General features: G+C 44.7%; 1 protein-coding gene across 2 annotated transcripts in view; it reads left to right on the plus strand.

Moving 5' to 3' along the window:
* The window catches only part of ALKBH8 (alkB homolog 8, tRNA methyltransferase), a 410,467-nt gene that overhangs the window by 114,617 nt on the left and 276,893 nt on the right, over positions 1–18,957 (plus strand). For both annotated transcript variants that reach the window (XM_086935245.1, XM_086935246.1), the window contains exons 4-5: positions 2,433–2,564; positions 3,881–3,976. In XM_086935245.1, the coding sequence (XP_086791371.1) occupies positions 2,433–2,564; positions 3,881–3,976 (228 nt within the window). The remainder of the gene's footprint in view (positions 1–2,432; positions 2,565–3,880; positions 3,977–18,957) is intronic.

Here is an 18,957-nt window from a genome sequence, read left to right on the forward strand (position 1 = left end):
GTTCTCCATGGACCAGAAACAAGCATCCCAGGACTGGTTTCGGGGTTTCACCCCTCATCAGCCAGTCTAGCCAGTCTAGCTAGTCTAGCTTGACTCCAATAGCATGGAGAGCTCGGGACCCACGCCTGGTGTTCTCGTCCCAGCACTTTTCACCTTAAATGGGATGGGTATGCCAGGGTGTGGGTCCCTTGCTTGCTGTGCCACTGGATTCAAGCTAGCCTGGCTGATGAGGGGTTTTACCCTGAAACCAGTCACAGGATGCTGGTTTCATCATCCATGGAGGACCCAGCTTGGCAGTTCAGGCTTGAACTGTTCACATGAGGAGCCGGGACAATACTGATTTACAGATGGCTGAGTCCAAACTGGGTACTGTAATGAGCAAAAGAACAATGGATTTACCCAGATCTCTTGACAGTGGGTGAATGATTCATTCAGCATTCCGTCCATCATTTGTTGCTGCAGCACTTTTCACCCTAAGTGAGATGGGTATGCCTAGACGTGGGTCCTTTGCTCCCCCAAAGTCCCTTTCCAACAGCTTTATCATGGCGGTTAGACTGCCATGAAATGGCTATCGGAAACTGACATCCTCATCCCTATGGTGGTGCCTCTGCAGGGATTGCCTCCATTGTAGAGATTAGGCTCCAACCACTGTCTGACTGGCTCCTTGTGCCTGTCGGAGGTGGCGGTCTTTCCCTCCTGCCCAAATTGCTCCGATCGCCAGTATTGTAATCCGCCAGTCAGACCGATACCCTGGATGCTGGACAGACCGCCACCAATGGCCTGTGGATGGCAGTCCCCCTGACATTGTAATTGGGCCCATGGTCAAACCCACTAAAGCTGCAATATTTCAACCACTCTTATCAGAAACTCAAAATACTTCGTAAGGGCAAGGCGTGGGATGAAAACCTTTAACGCCCCCTGCCAATTACAAAGGTGAAGGTGAGGAGATTTAGGAACCCATACCATGTCCTTTACCAATTCAGGAAGTGATGTGAAACCCTTATTTTATAGACATAATTTATTTAGAGAAAATAAAAAGCTTTAGGTGGGAAGGGAGGGGGGGGGGCATATTTTTATCTAGAGATTGCGAGCAAAAAATCAAATACACAGCACTGCTGAATGTGCATCAGACATTTTAACATAGTCTTATTTCTCAAATATGGCTGGACAAAAATTCACCAAACAAAAATGGCACCTGCGATAGGAATGCTGATGTGCCATTAAAATTTGATAAACTTCGTTCTGTGGTTTGAGTTTTACTCAATTAAAGGTTTTCTGAGGAAAGTACATATTAAATTGAAAGTTGATAAGTTTTAGGAAACAAAATCCACTATGAAAACAATTGTTCCAACGTGCACTTTTGTATTCAAGTTGTTGTTTTGTTAAAAGGAGTGCTTCGAACCACCTGCGCCTTGTCCACAAAGGCGCTCAAAAGCAGTTTAAGTTGAAAGCGCAAGAAGAAACTCTCCGTGCTGGTGGGAGCACTATTACAGATACCTTGTGGTATTAATCCGTGTTCAACATAAATGATTAACTTTTCAACCAAAAGTTCATTGATTCATGAATGTTGTTTTATTCATATAGTGCATTAAACTTCATGCATAATCCAAAAAAGTGATTTTCAATCAATTATAGCTTCCTGGCTGTAGCCCAATGCATTTCGGGTCGTACATTGACCCTTCGTCAGGGGTCATGATTCACAAGGAAAAACGGGGAGTGCTAGTGCGAGAAGCCGTTAATCAGCGCGTTCTTCCTTGTGAATCATGACCCCTGACGATGCGTCAATTTACGACCCGAAATGCATTGGGCTACAGCAAGGAAGCTATAATTGATTGAAAAGCATGTTTTTGGATTGTGCATGAAGTTTAATGCACCATACGAATAAAACAACATTCATGAATCAATTAACTTTTGGTTGAAAAGTTTTAGGAACCCCCTTACACTTTTCGAACTGTTTTTACCAATGTTCACCAAATTTGTCATGCGTAGCCAGAATTATTTTAAATGCTGTCTCCCCAAGGTTTGGGGCAAATTGTTCAAGAGGGACGCATTCTTTGGGGTTGCAAAAATGGAAAATGCTCCAGATTTAGGCGACAACCTGGACTATGAATGTGCAGCTATGTCTGTCTTATGTATGTGTGTGTATATATATATATATATATATATATATATATATATATATATATATATATCCATTGTGCTGCTGCATGCATGATACAAGCTGATAAAAGCAGACTTATCTCTATCACATAGTAAGAGATGATGCCAAATGTGAAATGTTTAATGTTTGAATGTATAAATACTGACTAACAGATCGTAATTGTATTTAGGTAAAATGTGTTCACATGAACATTACTTGGACTAAAATTACTAGCTAGTTTTCTTTAGTTAAAACTATGCTTGCTAACTGTGGCCTGATGTTATACCCTTAGTACATTGGGAGGATTTTGTACCTCCTCCAATGCCTCCTGGCCTAAGAGTGATTGAAGATTTTATAACTGCAGAGGATGAAGAATCTATGCTGCAAAGCATTGATTGGGCAACAGATAAAGAAAATGAAAGTGGTGAGTTAAATATTGATGAGTCAGCTCATGACAATCAGATGCTTGATTGAATAAATTATGTTATCAGCTATTAGAACAAATGAATTTGTCTGCGAACCAAAGACTTTCTTAGACCCCCCCATAATGGATCTTCAGCCCCTTCCTACTTTTCCCACTCAGTGACATTCACCAAATCCATTATGTTGTTGCATAACTATGACCTACCATAATAGCATAGTCACTGAAACAGGCCGTGGAGCCAAATTTACGAGTGTAAAGTTACTACTGCCAAAAGGAGTAGTAGTCAGTCTAGCACCACACATGGTCAACCACTGATACTGCAACACCCTCCCATAAAAAGAAATGGAGACTGGATACGGTTTGGTAATACCCACATATCTGGGGCCTTATCTTCCCAATGAATGTATCAGTGTGTTTGGGGTTAGAGTTTGCATGTATGCCGCATAGGATATTAGTTCCCTGTTGAGTGAGGATAAGATCATAAGTTAATAACACTTGGTCTGGATGGTTGTTGTCCAGTTTAATGTTTTACCGCTTCTGCTCTCACCGTCCCATTAAAACTCTTCTGCTCTCTCTATCCCAAAAAGAGATAAACATTTGTCCCATTTTTCTTAATTTCAACGTAGCAACATATTCTTGTACTACTTCAATGAATGTCCTCAAATTGAAAACTAGGTTGCTGTATGCTTCATTCCTTTCAGAATTAGCACACCTCTGCATCACTGCATCTATTCAGGGAAAGCCAGATTCTGCCCTTATTCTTAGTTCAGCGCCATTCGCAATTATTATGCACCATGGGACGCTGTTTTCCTTCCCTTATGCTGAATAGACATACTCTTCTTGTTGTTCCTCCACTCCATTGTCATCACTCTGTTCCTTTCCCCTCATCAAGACATTTACGCTCCTTTTACCACCAAGACTAGCTTTGTGCACTCATACAAAGTCCGCCATTTTGTTACATTCATGACATGTTTATGACGAGCCTGGACGTGTCTGTCCTTCCCTCTTCCGATGTATACCAACTCCCACACGTAAAACAACAATTTGCTCGACTCTCCGATTTTTCACCCTTCTCATTCTTTGTCCTCTTGCATTGTTCCCTTGTGTTGGAGTGTGACCCTTGGCTACAAATTTCGCCAGGCCGTTCATTCTTAATAGTCATTCCTTTCCTATAGCAAGCTGCAATATTCTATGCACCGAGCAATCTCAGTATGCTTCTCTTAATATTTAATGAGTGATTCAGAACAATCATAATATGTTTAGTTTGATTGAGGAAATAATTCATATGCTAATTATTTGTGTTGTATTTTTAACAGCTCAGAAATCCTTAAAGCACAGAAAGGTGAAGCATTATGGATTTGAGTTTCGATATGACAACAACAATGTGGATAAAAACAAACCTTTGCCTGGAGGTATGAACTTTTTTTCAAGCATTTTTGTGGTTAGGAAAATGTAGTGGTGTGCCACACAGGATCGTCAATGCGTAGAGCAGTGGTGCTTGACCATTCTTTGTTCTGCCTCCTTATTAAAAACTGTAAGGGTGCATTATGTCACTTTATAATACATTGGCATGCTTTCAAGAATGAAATGTTGGGTATTTTTGACTAGGGCCTTCAACGCAGCAGTAATATGATTATATGCTCCATGGGTCTATTCACAAAGCTACATTTCTGTTTGGAAAGCTACACATGTAGCGGTTTATCTACTTCAATGTGCTCATTTTGAAATGAGAGCAATTCACAAGATATTCAGATTTTTCCAAACAGTAATAGGTGTGCACCCCAGCTCAATTTATGCCTGTAACAATATGGTCATAAAATATGCATATCACCTCCAAACATACATAGGTGTATCATTATGCCTCTGCTGCATATTAATCCACATGGGAGGAAATAGGCAACAAATCACACCTACCCAGAAAGACTCACAAACAGGCACCAATCTCAATTTCAAGAACTTAAATACATCCTACACCCAGGCTCCTGCCCTCCTCCCCGTGTGATGTGTGGCATTTGGAGCCAGTGCCCTCTCAGATCCAGCAGGATGCAGACCATCCCACTCAATAGGTCCTTCACAAAATCTGATATTGTAGTCACCATTGTAGTTGACTACTGTGTGTGAACTAGATGGTCTGCCTCCACACAGTGTCGGTGGATCAGAGAAGGTGGCCATATGGCAGGTTATCATACTAATGGTGAATGCATTGGGAGTAGAGCTGTGCACCAATGTCTACCTCTTCTTGGACAAAGTTGAGGGCCCACTCACTTCTCTTCTCAGCCATTTGTAGGAGAAATAAAACAGAACAGCAACGTCACATCCATTCAGAGATCAGCACCAAGAAGTCACCTAGGGCAATTGTGTGTCAGGAGAAGGAAGTTTCTTGCATGCTTATTATCAGCATGTTTCTGAACGCCTAGTTCAGGTGGGTATGGAGCTCCCTCCCTACTAAGGTTGTCCCAGCACTTTCACACTCCTGGTAACCTGGAGTGGTTTAACATGGGTTGCAGGAGGTATGGGGCGCAAGCAGCATGACTTCAGAGTTCTGCATAACAAGCAGGATGCTGAATAACAAGCATGTGCTATTGCTTCAAAGTAAAATGGACACCATTGTTTCCTGCCGACAGACTGTACTTAGTCATATGAAGTGTATCCAAGTATCCCTATCCAAGATATTAGAGTTTACTCCAGTATTGGAACTTGTATAGATTCCCATGTTTGAATCATTCCCCGTCGTCGAGATGGGAGTCCCTGGTGTATATATAAAATAGCAATAGAAACCATTACAAAAGAAGAAACCAGGCCTAGGCCCATTCTAGTTTTGTAACATACCCACCTCTTTTTGTAAAAGAGACCAAATAAAATGAACAACCAATCAGATTAGCCTCACCCTGTAGAACCTTCCTGAGAGAACCTCAGACCCTCACATGTTCTACTGCACGTTGTGCAAGGGAATCTCCTCTGAGCTCTGCTCAGTTTTTTCCTGTTAACCGTACTTCTACAGTTTTTAACCTGTTTTTTCTTCAAGAACTGCTTGGACTTGTGTCACGATTTCTGATAAGGAGCAGAAAGCCCTCTTTACAGCTTGTGCAGCATGTGCTAAGAAGAGGTTGTATGGCACAAGGATTGTATTTACTGTCTGTACCCAAGGCAGCAGACTGTAAAATATGCCGCATTTTTTCAACAAAGACTTTGCGAGACAGTGAGGGGCGTCTCTTGACCTGGCTCCAGAAGCTAAAGTCAAGGAAGGAACCAGTCTCCAGTGACAGTGATTAGGCATCCTCTGCTACATCTTCAAGGAGGTCTGTTAAAAGGGATAGATCTTCACCTTCTGAAGACCGTCCCAGTGAGGCCTTGGAAAAGACCTCTCATAGGTCTGAAAGGCGTAGTCCTGGCAAATCTCCTCACCGAGGTGTAAAGGAGAGGGAAGGACTGTCAGCAGTAGTGATATCTGAGAGGAAATCCAGCTCTGTTCCTCCATCTTCTCCTCCAGCGGGTCCAAAAGCCTTCAAAAAACCGTCATCTCTCTCTTCTGAGGAAAAATCTGTGAAGAAAGTTCACTCGTCGATGACGTTGTCAACGTCTCTGTCGATGAAGGCGTCAAAGGTACAGTCTAAGTCTTCTTCTTCAATTCTGGCTCCGTCGACGATGATTTCCTTGTCTCCGGCGCCAACACTTCAGGGTTCCGCGTCAACGACTTTGACGCCGGTGGTGGATTTGTCGGCGACGATGACGATGGTGACGACCGCAAACACGTCTACTACAACTACAACAACGGCGGCATTTGCTGCTGTGGTGACGACGATCTCGACGATGGCTCAGTCAACGACGTCCTTTTCTTCGTCGCCGACTCACTCATTGTCGCCGACAGTCCCGTCGACGAACTCGTTGACGAAGAAAAAAATTGCCAATACTATCAGGAAGCACCAGATTACACCTGATATGACTTCCCCCAGGAGGGTGACTCCTCTACCTCCTGCACTCCTCCTCGAAGAAGAGGGTTCTGAAGAGGATGAAGGACCGTATGGCTATGCGGATAGCCCTTCTCAATTGCACGTCAAGGGAAGAGCCAGGACACAGATTCTGATGGGGAATACGTGGAGGAACAGCAATATGATCGTCCGTTAGATTATCAGGAGGACTACCAATAGGAGATGGTCTCTATGCCTTCCTCCCTACTAACGGGCTTGCAGTTTATGCTATTGGATTATAGACGAAGATTCCCAACACAATCTCCGGCTCCAGTTGCAGTGCCAGTTACAGCTGTTCTGCCTGCATTGCCTTCAATGCAGGCACCCCTCAATTGCCACCTCCTCAACCACTGCCGGTGGCTCAGGATGCGCCACCAATCGTCCCTCTCATTCAGGATGATACCTCTGATGAGGACCAGGGCAACGTCACTATACCAGATCCAGATGCAGAGTGGGATAACTATGTAATTCCTGATCCGTCTTCTCCTTCACCAGCGCCTGTTGATTCTCCCCCTGGAGACATAGGGGTTTTCCATAATTTGATGGAGAGAGCCGCTAAAAGATTTGAACTGCCCATGCCCACGTGCAGTCTGAATGTTTCCTTTATGACTTCAAGGAGCCTTACAAAAAATCAGTTTGGCCCATTCCTATAGTTTGTCACGTCTGGGATGAGGGTTTGAAAGTGATGCGGAGTCCAGCCATGGTGATTTGGGTACTGCCTCGCCTTGAGAAGAAATATATGGCTCCTGACGATAGCCCGGCCTGTCTGGTCAGTCAGCCTACACAGACTTGGTCATCTCTCAGGCTGCCCAAAGAAAGTCCAGAAATCCTTCTGCTCCCCTTACAACACCTCCAGATAAAGAGGGAAACGCCTCGATAATGCTGGCAAGACTTTTTCCTCCATGTCCAGCCTGTTGGTCAGGGCTGCGAACGCCTTAGCGATCCCTGGTCGCTACCATCACCAGATGTGGTGCAACCTTTCCTCCTATCTGGAGCAATTGCCGAAAGATGCGAAAGTGGAAGCGAAGAGGATTCTTCAAGAGGGAGAGAAAACATCTTCTGAAGTAATTGATTGTGCAATGGACATTGCAACTGCTGCGTTCCGCTCCCTTGCAGGTGCTGCTGTCCTTCTTCGCCAAGGATGGCTGCGGGCTGCATGGTTTCGTCCTGAGGTCCAAAACAAGATCTTGGATCTTCCCTTTGATGGGGAGGCGCCCTATGGGAAACATATTGATGATGCGCTCCAGGACATTAAGAAAGACACGGAAACAGCAAAATCCTTAGGGACTCTGCAGCACTGCAAGATCCTCTTCCGTGGAGCCAGAGGTAGAGGCAATGCCACCTTCAGAGGAGGATACCAGCAACAACGGTATTCTTCATATGGATCAAACTCTCAATCGTACTGGCCGAATTATAACCAGTGGCAAAATCAATCCTCTTTCTCTATATCTAACAACAGAGGAAGACAAGGACGCCAGGGGAGGGACTCCTCTAAGCGTCAATAGAAGCTTGCTGGCTCTTACTACTGTCCCTTCTCCTCCTGTAACACCAGTGGGAGGCAGAATTTTAAATTACTTCCACAACTGACAGCAAATAACTTTGGATTGTTGGGTTCTGAAGATCATTCAATGCGGCCATACTCTGGAATTTGTCCATGCACCACCTTCCAAGCCCCCTCGCGCCACTATGTCAAAACATCTCCATCTTCTACGTTTGGAAGTCCATCAAATTCTCCTGAAAGGGGCGATAGAGCCGGTTCCTCTCTCTCAGCTGGGAGAGGGTTTCTACTCCCGGTTCTTCCTGGTCCGGAAGAGTTTAGAAAAGTGGCGCCCTATTCTAGATCTGAGGGAGCTAACAAACAATCATTTTGAATGGTTTCTCTGCAGGACATCCTTTGTCTTCTCATCTCAGTGGATTACATGGCCACATTGGATCTAGAGGACGCATACTTTCATGTACCCATCCATCTAGCCCACAGGAGGTTCCTTCTCTTCACAGTATCCAAGAGCCACTGTCAGTTCAAGGTCCTACCTTTTGGACTCCGATCTGCTCTACGGATCCTTACAAAGGTATTCGCTCCCGTGGCAGCTTTTCTACGAAAACAACAGCATCAGGTTTTACCTGGAAGACTTGTTGCTGAAGGCTTCTACCAAGCATGCGCCAGAAGAATCAGTTGCGACGTGCACATGCCTTTTCGACAATCTCAGGCTGACACTCAACACAGAAAAGTCGACTCTCTGTCCATCCTCTGTCTCTCAATTCCTGGGAGCCATTCTGGACACTTCCCTCAACAAAGCTTTTCCGACCCTGGAGAGGTAAGGAAATTTGATGGCCATGACCCGTCTACTGTTAAAAGACAGTCACTTTCAGTTCGCCTCTACAAGTCCCTCCTAGGGTCCATTTTCTCCTGCTTTCCTCTAATTCCTCACTGCAGGTTGCAGATGCGCCTTCTCCGGGAGGAGTTGGACTTACAGTGACGCCAAGCCGACGCATCCTTTGAAGACAAGATCTTTGTTACCGTGTCCGTGAGGGATGCTGCATCATGGTGAACTAACGAGGAAAACGTTTTTTAGGGCCTCTCCTTCTGGATTACCCCAGCTCCTCAGATAATAATACAGACGCCTCGCTGGAGGGCTGGGGAGCGGTCTTGCAAGACCTTCATGTAAGCGGCCGTTGGCTACCCCAACGTCGTCTTCTACATATCAATCTGCTGGAGCTCAGAGCGATTCGCCTAGCCTTGCAGGCTTTTCTTCCATGCTACAGCAGTCTGCAGTTCTAGTACGTACAGACAATGCGGCGGCCATGAATTACATAAACAAGGAAGGCGGCACCAGATCTCCTCTTTTGTCACAAGAAGCCCAGACAATTTGGGAGTGGACGATCCAGCAGGGGATATCGCTCAAAGCGGAGCACCTTCCAGGCATTCTCAATGAGATGGCGGACACGCTGAGCAGACTGAAATCAGTCCGCCACAAATGGGAACTAGACCAGTCTCTTCTGGAAGAGGTTTTTCACCTATGGGGCAGGCCTTCCCTAGACCTCTTTGCCATGCCGGAGAACAAGAAGTGCTGATTTTACGCAAGAAGGCTTCACCATCCAGGATCATTGGGGAATGCGCTTTCGATAGCCTGGTCAGGCGCATTTGTTTACGCTTTTCCCCCCATTCCGCTGATCCCCAGGCTTTTCAGGAAGCTCAAGGCAGAACTTTGCAAGATGATTTTGATAGCTCCTGCATGACCCGGCCGTTTTGGTTTACAGAGCTGCATCTCCTCTCACTGGACCTTCTGCTTCTGTTAGTCAGGCACCCGGATCCTCAATCCCTGCAGTTTTCGGCATGGCTCCTGAGCACCGATAACTTCTTGGTTTGACCCTGTCAGCAGAATGTAGAGATTTACTTTCTCAGGCACGAGCCCAAAGTACCAACAAGACATACCGGTTAAAGTGAAAGCGTTTCTGCATTTGGTGCCAACAAGAGGGTATCCATCCTCTTTCTTCTGAACAGCTTGAAGTTCTTCCTTACATTCTTTCATTAGCAAAATCAGGGCTGGCTCACTCATCCATCAAAGTTCATCTTGTCGCCATCTCTCGCTTCAGACGCACATCTTCTGGTCCTTCCCTCTGGTCGGCAAGGATAATTAAACAGTTTCTCAAGGGCTTTTTCAGAGTCTTCCTTCCAGTCAAGCCTCCGCCTCCTCTTTGGCACCTTAACTTAATTCTCACCCAGCTCATGAAACATCCCTCTGAACCTATTCACCGGGCGGATTTTAAATTCCTCTACTGGAAGGTGGCTCTTCTGCTAGCCTTGACCTCGGCTAGGGGAGTAGGTGAATTACAGGCTCTCACCATTCAGAAACCTTTTCTCCAATTTAAAAAGGGGACAGTGATACTCTGTACCAACCCTAAGTGCCTTCCGACTTTCATTTGAATGAGCCGGTCATACTCAAAAGCTTTCTTCCCTGAACCTACTACTCTGGCAGAAAAGGCACTCCACTCACTGGACATTCAGAAGTGCTTAAAATTCTATCTTCAACGTACTAAAGACTTCAGGAAGACCCTCAACTATTTGTGGCTCTTAGCCCCCCTCGTAAGGGGTTTCCACTTTCCAAGCAGGGTATTGCTCGTTGGATTACCAGCGCTAATCAGTATTGTCACAGAGCAGCGGGTAAGCCCCTTGAAGGTCGGGTCTGTACTCACTCCACGAGGGCGGTTTCTTCTTCGACAGCCCTCATTGCCGGAGTTCCTATATGGGATATCTGCAGAGAGGCAACCTGTAGCAGTACTCATACGTTTACAAGACATTTCTGTTTGGATTCTTAGACACAGAGTGACATAGCAGTAGACCAACAGTCCTGAGGAACCTCTTCCATTAAGTGGTGATCTTTCCCTTTCTACCCTCTTTCAGTTTTTCTGCTTATGCTCTTGGATGTTCATTTGCTTGTTTCTTTTTTTCTTATGTTTACAAATGTGTTTAATTTCCATTGACTTTTGATGTTAATGCTTATAATGGTTAAATAAGGAATCTAGGTTATAAAAATGTGCTCATAATCGCTAGCTACTCTGATTTAAGCATGGGAATCTATGAAAGTTCCAATACTGGAGTAAGAAAACAAGTTACTTACCTTTTAACTTTGGTTCTCCAGTATTGGAAACTTTCATAGATTCCCATGAGGCCCACCCTCCTCGTCTGGGAAAGCTCAGCCTTCAGCAGCTTAAGTTATACTTTTACACTATGGCTACAAAAATATGAGGGTCTGAGGATCTCTCAGGAAGATTCCACAGGGTGAGGCTAATCTGATTGGTTGTTCATTTTATTTGGTCTCTTTTACAAAAAGAGGTTGACATGTTACAAAACTAGAATGGGCCTAGGCCTAGTATCTTCTTTTGTAATGGTTTCTATTGCTATTTTATATATACCGGGGACTCCCATCTCTACGACTGGGAATGATTCAAGCATGGGAATCTATGAAAGTTTCCAATACCGGAGAACCAAAGTTACAGGTAAGTAACTTGTTTTCTTCATCATGTGATGTGAAATACTGCCTCACGCGTATATGAGTCAGAACTTTGACAGACAAAAATGCATTTCGTTCCCAAATTTTCTTTCATTGGAATCAGTGCGCCCGTCCTAATAATTTTTGTCCCTGATTTTTCCTCTAGCATGTTGGAATGTTTTTCATCGTGGATCATCTTGACACTATTCTGAATTTGCTCAAATCTCTTCTTTCTGTTATGAAGTCAGGAGGAATTTGGTGTCTTATTGTTTTCATTAGTACAATCTTCATCTTCAATCATGAACCACAAAGACTTCCAAAGATGGATTTTTCTCCTTTGTGGATTTTTCCACCTGGCTGTAACCCTCTAAAGGAGACACCTGTCCCTGTTCACTTATAATATTCTGTGCAGATTGGCACCGTGGCTACTGGGAGAAGTCATCCTTTTTTCAGGCAATCTAGGTAACTCAACAGATCTTCGCAGACACTATTCAGATGCAGGATGGAGAAAGGTGGTTCCAGTACATAGGTTGGCTCAGAAATGACAGATTTTACACTTCTACTTTGTTTACTTCAGCTTGTGTGATAGGTTATTTATACACCCTGCTGTTTTTACATACAACTAGCAGCCCGCCCCAGCGTTGCCTGGGGCAGAAAGGGTCTGGGGGCAGCATTTGAGGCTTGCGTGCACTTCTGCCCCCGGCCCCCTCCTGCCCCGGCCCGGCCCGTCCCGTCCCTGCCCAGCACCCTCCCGCCCCGCCCGCCCCTCCCGCCTGATCCTTACCTCAGCCGCCGGTCCCGCTCCAGGCGCCCCGCCCGCACAGGCCGCCACTCTCCAGGCGCCCCGCCCGCACAGGCCGCCACTCTCGATGCGCCCCGCCCGCACAGGCCGCCACTCTCCAGGCACCCCGCCCGCACAGGCCACCACTCTCCATACGCTCGCCCACACAGGCCGCCACTTCGCCCAGCAGCAAGCAGGGCCGCGGCAGTCCTCCCAGCAGGTCGCGATCTTCGGCGCCATTTCCGGAAGTGTTGCCAGGGAGCGCAAACGCAAATGATGTCATCACGCAGACGTCACGGCCGGCACTACTTGCAAGGGACTACTTTATTTTTATTTCGACATTTTTTAAACAACGTGTATTTTTTTTTTTTAATAGCCTATGTCCTTCTGCTTGCCCTGAGGTTTTCAAAGATGTCTTGGGTGTTTTGATTGGTGGTGTACTTTTCGAGTTTACCTGGCTCAAAGGTTTGTGTTCTCTCTTTATAATAGTAGTATAGATGATTAGGTTCAGAAAACATAAAAATATGAACGATGGGAGAGAGGGTCAACAGACCTGAATTAATAGATGGGTGTAGGTCTATGTGTAAGCCCTAATCCATGGCGGTATTGTACAGCACACAATATTCATCTTCCCACAACCTCTTTCTTGGACATATTGAATAGAGTGATCCTCTGTCTATGTATCTTCCCTCTCTTCCTAAATTAGTTCTTCCTCAGGATAAGGGTTTACAAACACATTTGTAAGCATTGTGGGAGAGTTGTGTGATTGTGGCAAGCTTTTCCTATGTAGCTGAGCTGTGCAATTTGTTGTTGGTCTGATGAGTCTCAGCTGCTGATTCGTTTGGTGCAGGTGTTGTAAATGAGCCACTGCCCTCTTTCAATTACAGGTATGTTAAACTAGAAATAATTCTAAAAAGATACTTTGTTTGTTTACTTTTTGTGAGTGCCTTTTTTATTTGTTGGTGTGGTGATGAAAGCAGCTGTGCCTGTTGAATTTCAGTTGCTTTTACATATGACAAGTCTCCTGTATTAGTGTTTTTGTTTTTAACATTATTGTGCCTCTTCTTTGTGCATATGTTGTTATTGTGATTAATATGGGTTTGTCGCGTTTTTTGATTAATTTCCCGTTTTCCTTGTAATTATTCCCTTTGTCGTGGTGGTGTTACTCCTGCCCCCCTTTGGTTTCTATGTGATTCCTTTGTAGTTTTCCTTAGTGGCCTGGTGTGGTGGTTTTTTGTCCAAAGTAGGATGTGCGAGTAGCATTTGGGAATTGGGCTTCACATATACTTTTGTTACTGTGTTGTTCGATAGGCATGGCCTTCTGTGCCCCTCTTTGATTTTCTACTTGTCTCTTCTGCTTCAAACTCAATACTCCCCAATTTCAGTTTTTAACCATGGCCTATCCCACATTTAAACTTTAGTAGTGAGCTTGCTTGGGCAGATGAATCCTCACTGTTAGCAGATGATTCTGCATACAAGGGATGGGAGAGACCTATCAGCTTGCTTCAAAATCATTCATATTGCCAAGTAAATAATATTTAAATATAACTGATCAATGGATAGCCACTTATAATGGAATAATGTATACCCTTGAAGTAAAATCAAAGTATGCTTAAGATGCAGGAGTCAGTAAGTTTGCTGTGTTCCTATCTCTTTGGAAGTGTCAAATGGTGATGTGACAAATCACATCTTATCTGTGGAGAATGCTAACTATAGAGCGTTATGGGATGTGGAGTGCCTTTTCAAATCTAAAACAAAGCTCTTTATTTAAAGTAAACACTTTAGATGTGAATGGGACATTCTTTGTGAGTCTCCACCTTCTTCTTGGAGGCTTGTGGTCAAATTTCCATAGATCCAATTGAAACCCACCTCACACCAATTGCAAGCTGTTAGCTTTTTGGATGGGCAAAGAACCCAGTTCCCTGGGTCATGGTTCACGATGGACTGAACAAGAGTTTGTCTAATCACATTTCCCCTGGCTACTCTGATTCAAGGAGTACTTCGGTAGCTGAAGAACCACCTGAGTTATTCACTGACCCTGGCAGCTCTGTCCTCATCCTGCCAAGCTTAGTATTCATCCTTACCCCACCTTAATTCCAAAACTGCTAGCAGAGTTCCATCTAAATGAGAAGATTGTTCTTCCTACTTTCTTCCATTAACTGATGCTTCCTAGGTTGAAGATATCCATCCTGTTTAACCTGGACATAGAGAGTGCCTTGTTCTTTTATCTCAACTCATCCAGGAATCTGTGTTGATCCTACTAGCTGTTAGTCCTGGGCAAGGATTCTAGCCAAGCGGCTGCTAAGGTCATTCACTGTTAGATGAATGGATGACCTCATACATCACGGGTTGCTAAACTCTGCAAGCAGTCCCGCTTCAATCTGATCTGAGTGCCCCCCCCCCCCCCCACCAGGGCTGAAGCATTTGCAGTGAGATTCTCCACGTTTCCCTCTTGTCAGACACCAGCTGACAACTTTGTGCTCTAACCCACATGCCTTTTACCGATTCTGAACTGCTCTAGAGGCTTCTTCCTGGATCAATTAAACATTTGTCTATTAAGTTTTACTTAGCCCTAATTTTCACAATAATGCATTATGCTCTCACTGCCTTTTGTGGCACTATTGCAGTGTAATCTAGTCACAGGTCGTGAATAGGAAAGAGTCAAGATCTAAGGATAGGATAAAGATACCTTCTTTGTGATGCCATTACTCTTAGCCTGCAGGCTCTTTCACATTCGCAGTGCCCTTTAGCTGACCTCCCACCCCTTCCATTGGTCAGAAATCAAACACTGATTGGCTCCTCTTATATAAGAAAGGCAACTGGTGATTGGGCACATAGGTCTGGGGGTGTGCCACATAAGGATGCTGTTGTGCAAGCAGGACTTATGACTCCGACCACCATTGTTAGTTAGATGTTTCTTTTATTTCAAGGGCATTTTAGTTTATGGTACAGTCAGACAAAACCTTCATTTTTCTCTCGTCCTCTATAGGTTCCTGGAGGTCTGGTCCACCGGTATGGTCCTTACCCCTCGGAGAAAGGAGAAATGTCACAGATCAGTGTACCAGTGGGACACTTGGTTTCCCTTTATGCTAGGGTTTAGCATTTGTGGGGTAATTCTCCTGGCCGTGACCTCATGCAACCACTACCATTACCCAGTGTTTTGAAAAGGAAAATAAAGCCTCGCACATAAAGCTTGCTTTGTGAGTATGTATTCTTTCCACGTGATATTGTGAAGGTTATTAGCCCAAATCAGAATCGCTTGTCCACTTTTCTTCACTAGACAAACAATAAGGGATATCTCATTCTACCCACCCTTGAGGTGCAGATCCCTCCATCAACACCTTCTTGTGTTACCAGCAGAACAAGTAGTAACGTCAGCAATGATAGTAGTAGAACAAGTATTAGGTTCAGCAAATTCGTTATCAGTGGACTAGCGTGGCTTGTTTTCCATATGTTCAACCCGCTCTGTATCTGTACCCTCCTGTTTCCCTTAACTCCCAAGGAATCTTGCATGTACCTGTGATAGCTACGCTCCCCCAGAAGCGTGGCAGGGTGCAGTGTCCTGCTGGTTTCCTCAGGGATTCTCGACGGCTGTCTCTTCCTTCCTGGTCACTCTCGCCTCGAGCAGTACTCCTCCTGCGACTTCCACAGCGACCCCTTCATACGACAATCCATCCGTGGCAGCGTCTCCGCCCCTCAGCAATGTGGCGAAACCTCTGTCCACTGTGGCATGTGCGTCACAATTCGTCTCCGCTTCATTTTTAAAGGGACTTCGTCTCGTTATTTTGCCTTGTGTCTTCTCCCAATTCCAACCAGTAATGGGAAGGGAGGGACTTCCGGTTGTTCCTTGTGAGGTTTCCTGACCTTGGATGGCGGACTGTTACAAATAAAACGCAGGTCAATGTATTTACTGCCCCATCACAGGGTGCTAATGGTACCATACCTACGGACCCACCATAAAGGCAACGTTATACTTTTGACTTTGATGCCCCCTGAGTTGAAATATAAGAAGGTTAAAAATTAAAACTTTAATCCAAATGAAAACAATATTTTGGACACAATAGACACTGGTAATCTGTTATGTCTGGCTTACACTCGAGGCATGCTCTAAGAAGCACAAAACATACAGGCACACACAGAGAATTCACACATAAGGAAACACCTGCAGACAACCATTTTCACAGACTCCAACAGTCATAAAGGCACAGAAAACCACCCGTGAAAACAGACCAACAATACATACTTGCATCAATGTACACCAACCAGCTCTAATGCAACAGGAACCACAGAATGGTGTGCATCAGCGGAACACTAAAAAAATGTGCAGCAGAAAGCATAATGATGTGCATTATGTATGTAGACCAGTGGAGAAGCATCATAGATGCGCCTCATGGTACCAATCGCAAATAAGCCTTAGTGGAGCATTGGGTTATGTGCTTCAGAAGAACATTGGGTATTGTGCCTCAAGGATTAACTATGTGACACAAGCGAGCACTGGGAAATATGCCTCTAGAGAACACTGGTTGATTATTCAAGGGCACAAGTTTGTGTATATTATTCGTGCAGAAAGTAATGTTTAATGGGGCACATGGTGATGTTTTCACAGGAGGCACCATCAGGGTTCAGTAGCTTGAGATTTGAGAGAGGTCCCAAGCTGTCCCACGTCAGTGTGAATAGCTTATCCAGTCCTATGGTTAGGTCTCACCTAGGCAGCGACTGCGCTGTCTATTCGAGACATGCAGTATTAAGGATATGTGAACTGTTGTGTTCTGAGCACTCCTAATTTACAAACATTAGTAAATTTTAACCTGTTCTATTGATCTGTGTGCTGCAACTAATAGAGTATACCCAAATACCCTAAAAATTAACATGGAAATGTGGCTGGTCAACTCACTGTTAACACAGACTTAGCTGCGCACAACTTAAGTAAAATCTATCGATCAAACATTGTTTTTTACTTTCTGTACAAGCTGTTTATTCATATTAACATTCAATAAATCTCCTCAGAAACATTGTGTTATAATTTACATAAACATGATTTCATCCATTGACAAAGCAATATAAATCAAATTATACAATAAAGAAAACATTAAACTCTCTTGTGTATGTTGTTATTCGCCCAATGCATTTCGGGACTATAGTAGGGTCCCTTCGTCAGGGGCAACACTGAAAAATAAAATGTCATATGCAGGCGCATAAGTAAGTTGTACTAGTTCCATGGTAACATGCTTCAATAAACTTTATTGAATCCTCCACCAAAAATTAACACCCAAGGTGTGAAATGGTGAAAAGCAAAAGGAAATTCAAAGTAAACGCCACTCACACTAAAACACGAAGGCCACTTCCTCTGGCTCTCATGAGCTGCTTTAAACTCAAAACAATGTTTGATCGATAGATTTTACTTAAGTTGTGCGCAGCTAAGTCTGTGTTAACAGTGTATTAAGGATATGGGCATGAAGCTCCGCCTATGTTCCACCCATACATTTTATTGCTTCCTTGCAGTGTATTTTGGAATTCTTTTTATTTCATTGGTTTATTTTGTTACTAGTCCCTCCTCAGGGCTATTTAGAGACTTTTGAATGCACTCTTTTCTTTTTGTTTGTGTGCCTCTGCTCCTTAAACCTTAGCTGCGGCGCAAATATACCTCCCCAGTGCTGCGCTGTCCATTGGAACTAGTGCTGAATGGACGTCCAATGGTCGTGCGCAGCACTGGGGGGGTAGCGCTCGTGACGACCGTTGGCCGTCAGCAGCGCTTAAGAGGTTAATTGTTCTGTTTGCTTCAGTTCTGGCAGCTTCATTTGCCATCCCCCCCACCCCTCCCACAACACTGCCTGATCTCACTGTTTTTTTTTGTGTGTTTGTTTAATTTCCGCTTTCACTTTAACAATGGCAGCAGTGACCCTTACTTTATGTGCGGCTCGCCGTATTCAGGTTATAAAATATAAACTCTTCATTTTTTTAAAGCACCAAATGCCGTCTTTTAACTTAAACAATGCTGGCTGCGTGCCTTTTCTTTATGGGCGGCTCACTGTATTCACATTCTAAAACATGCAAGTCACTTCACGGGCGCCATGCACTTAACTTTTACATGCACAGCGCCCGCTTTCATTTTTGCAACACAGGCGCTGCGCAGTTCTTTCTTTGAGCACAGTGCCCTCTTTTGTATTTAGAAGAAGAAAAATAGTTTTTAGTTGTTTCAGTTTCTGCTGCTGCTCTCTTTTTATGTGGGCGTGAGGTTTAGCCTCCTCACCCTGTGCCTGCCCCTACCACATCGGTGCCGCCCCCATTCTCCTCCCCCCGTGGGCTTTCACGTGCCATCTCTGTGTCTCACTGTGCCCGGCCTCTGGCCTCCACAGTGCTGGGGAGGTGGTGGCCTGCGTTGCACAGAAAGTAAACTTCTTTCTGGATGTCATTCTCCAGTGTTGCACCTTACCTTCTGCAGAATATCAACCCTGACACTAACAAGGTTCACTTTACGTGTTCAGGATTGTATAGCGCAGCCCCTAAGTGTGAAAAGAGAGGCGCTCACCGGAGGCAGGAGCGGCGAACTCAGGTGAGGGTTCCTTAGCATAGGGCTCCGCAGTCTCCAGCTTTATTAAACTTTCTCTTTTCTTCCCGACCTCCTCTTTCGCTCTCCTAGACATTTCTCTGCT

Source organism: Lissotriton vulgaris, chromosome 8 (genome assembly GCF_964263255.1).
Source record: "Lissotriton vulgaris chromosome 8, aLisVul1.2, whole genome shotgun sequence".
Lineage (NCBI taxonomy): Eukaryota > Metazoa > Chordata > Amphibia > Caudata > Salamandridae > Lissotriton > Lissotriton vulgaris.